The sequence below is a fragment of the Corvus brachyrhynchos genome, unplaced genomic scaffold (assembly GCF_000691975.1).
Source record: "Corvus brachyrhynchos isolate BGI_N302 unplaced genomic scaffold, ASM69197v1 scaffold65, whole genome shotgun sequence".
Taxonomy (NCBI): domain Eukaryota; kingdom Metazoa; phylum Chordata; class Aves; order Passeriformes; family Corvidae; genus Corvus; species Corvus brachyrhynchos.
In genome coordinates this window covers 1,403,214-1,404,867 of record NW_008238365.1, presented here as the reverse complement: position 1 = coordinate 1,404,867, position 1,654 = coordinate 1,403,214, and the positions used below count along the sequence as shown (strand labels likewise).

General features: G+C 55.2%; 1 protein-coding gene across 1 annotated transcript in view; it reads right to left on the bottom strand.

Annotated features, from left to right (window-relative positions):
• Window positions 1-593: 593 nt before the first annotated feature.
• FUCA1 (fucosidase, alpha-L- 1, tissue) overlaps window positions 594-1,654 on the bottom strand; it is a gene marked incomplete at its 5' end in the record, with an annotated part of 4,357 nt that continues 3,296 nt past the window's right edge. The window contains 2 exons of the mRNA XM_017736099.1: window positions 594-918; window positions 1,529-1,628. Coding sequence (XP_017591588.1) covers window positions 778-918; window positions 1,529-1,628 — 241 coding nt within the window. The remainder of the gene's footprint in view (window positions 919-1,528; window positions 1,629-1,654) is intronic.

Below are 1,654 nucleotides of genomic sequence, written 5' to 3'. Positions count from 1 at the left end.
GCTCCGCGCCAGAGGTTACCGGCGTTATGGGGCTGCGAGGCGAAGAGGCCGTCGTTCTGTTGTCACTTTTTGTCCCCCTTTTTTTTTCTGTTTGTAACGGCGTCATCCCCGGAGCCGGGCGGTGCTCCTGCGAGCGGGTCCCTGGCGCTCGGTTCTCTGAAACCGGGGCAGTTGGATGTTTGTCAATTGAGTAACAGCCCCCGCAGCACCAGCTCCGCACGTGGCCCAGCCCCGGGGCTCTGCTCGTGCTCAGCTCCCAGTGTTCTGGCAGGCTGTGCTCAGACAGGAATAAGACAAAGCCTGTCTGCAAGGTTGTGGGGCCTTCGCAGCAACCTGCGTGCTCCTGTGAGCAGTTTCATCCCTCAGACACGCGTTGTTGAACCCTTTGTAAGGAGTTCAGCATCCACGCAGGAAACCTGCTCTCACTGGAGCTGAAAGTTCATCAGCTCAGAAGTGCAACTCACAATGGTGCAGTCTCTTAAAAATTCACCAAGAACAAAACCTTTTCTTGTAGCTGTCTGCAGCAGAATATAAACTGAAGTTTGTTGATGGATTTGTGTCACATTTTTTACAGATGATTTCTTCCAGATCTCTTCCAGCAAGCTTCCATTGGATTTATTCATCATGGAAGTAGCTGACCAACACCAACGTAACACAAGGCAACAGAGATTGGAGGAGAGATTCTCTTGAGTGAAAAATAATGTATTCAACGTGAAAAATAAAAACCCTCAATCAAAAAGAAAGGCAGGGGGAGGTGCTGTGTCCCCCCCACAGGCATCACTTCACACCCTCGAGCTTCACCGCCCAGCCGGACTGAGGAGGGAGAGGAGACGGGAGCATGTAGGGCAGGGTTATGAGCATCCCTTTCCCTGGGGATTTTTGCCACTTCAGAGTGCCAGCATACCCCAACAGTGTCACCTGCAGAGGAAAGGAGGGGACACTCAGCTGGAGCTCACCAGGTCCCCTCTGCACACCCCAGCACTGCCCACAGGCCAGGGCAGCCCTGCAGGTCCCCAGCCGTGGCTCACGTGGCACAAAGGGCGACACACGGGGTGTTCTGAGGCCACACCAGGCTCTGGTTTGTTGTTTTGGGGGGTGTTTGTTGCTGATGCTTTGCCCCTGTTTGTTCAGAGCAAAGGACACTCAAACATTTGCGTCACGGTGACATCTGCCACGAGCAGGGCAGTGCACCTGAGCTGAATCTGGGCTGCAGGAACAGCCACTCCTGCTCTGAGGATATTTGGTTCCCTGCCCTGCGACAGCAGGATCAAAAGACTCCAGGAGAAGAGTCTCTGCCTGTTCCCTGGCAGTCATGAGCCTGTCCTGGCAACTCCAGCCCCGTGTTCCACGTCAAGTGGGCCAAAGCCTGGGGAACAGCCTGGGATGCTGCAAGGATCTGCAGGGAGCCCACAGCACACAACTTTCCTGCTCCCCCCAGTTCCTAAATGCAGTCAGGCTGGTCCTTCCCAGCCCACAAACACCCCCAAATGGGCTCTCAGTGTGTGCTGTCTTTTTTAAAGTCCCTTACCCGTGTGCCTGGGGATGGAATGGGCGAGGACAGATGCAGGTCACTGTCCCGAGGCCAGAGCAGGAAGATGGCAAAGACCACTGGTCCCTTGGAGGTGTACCTGAGGGAGCAGGAGTTCAGCCGGGT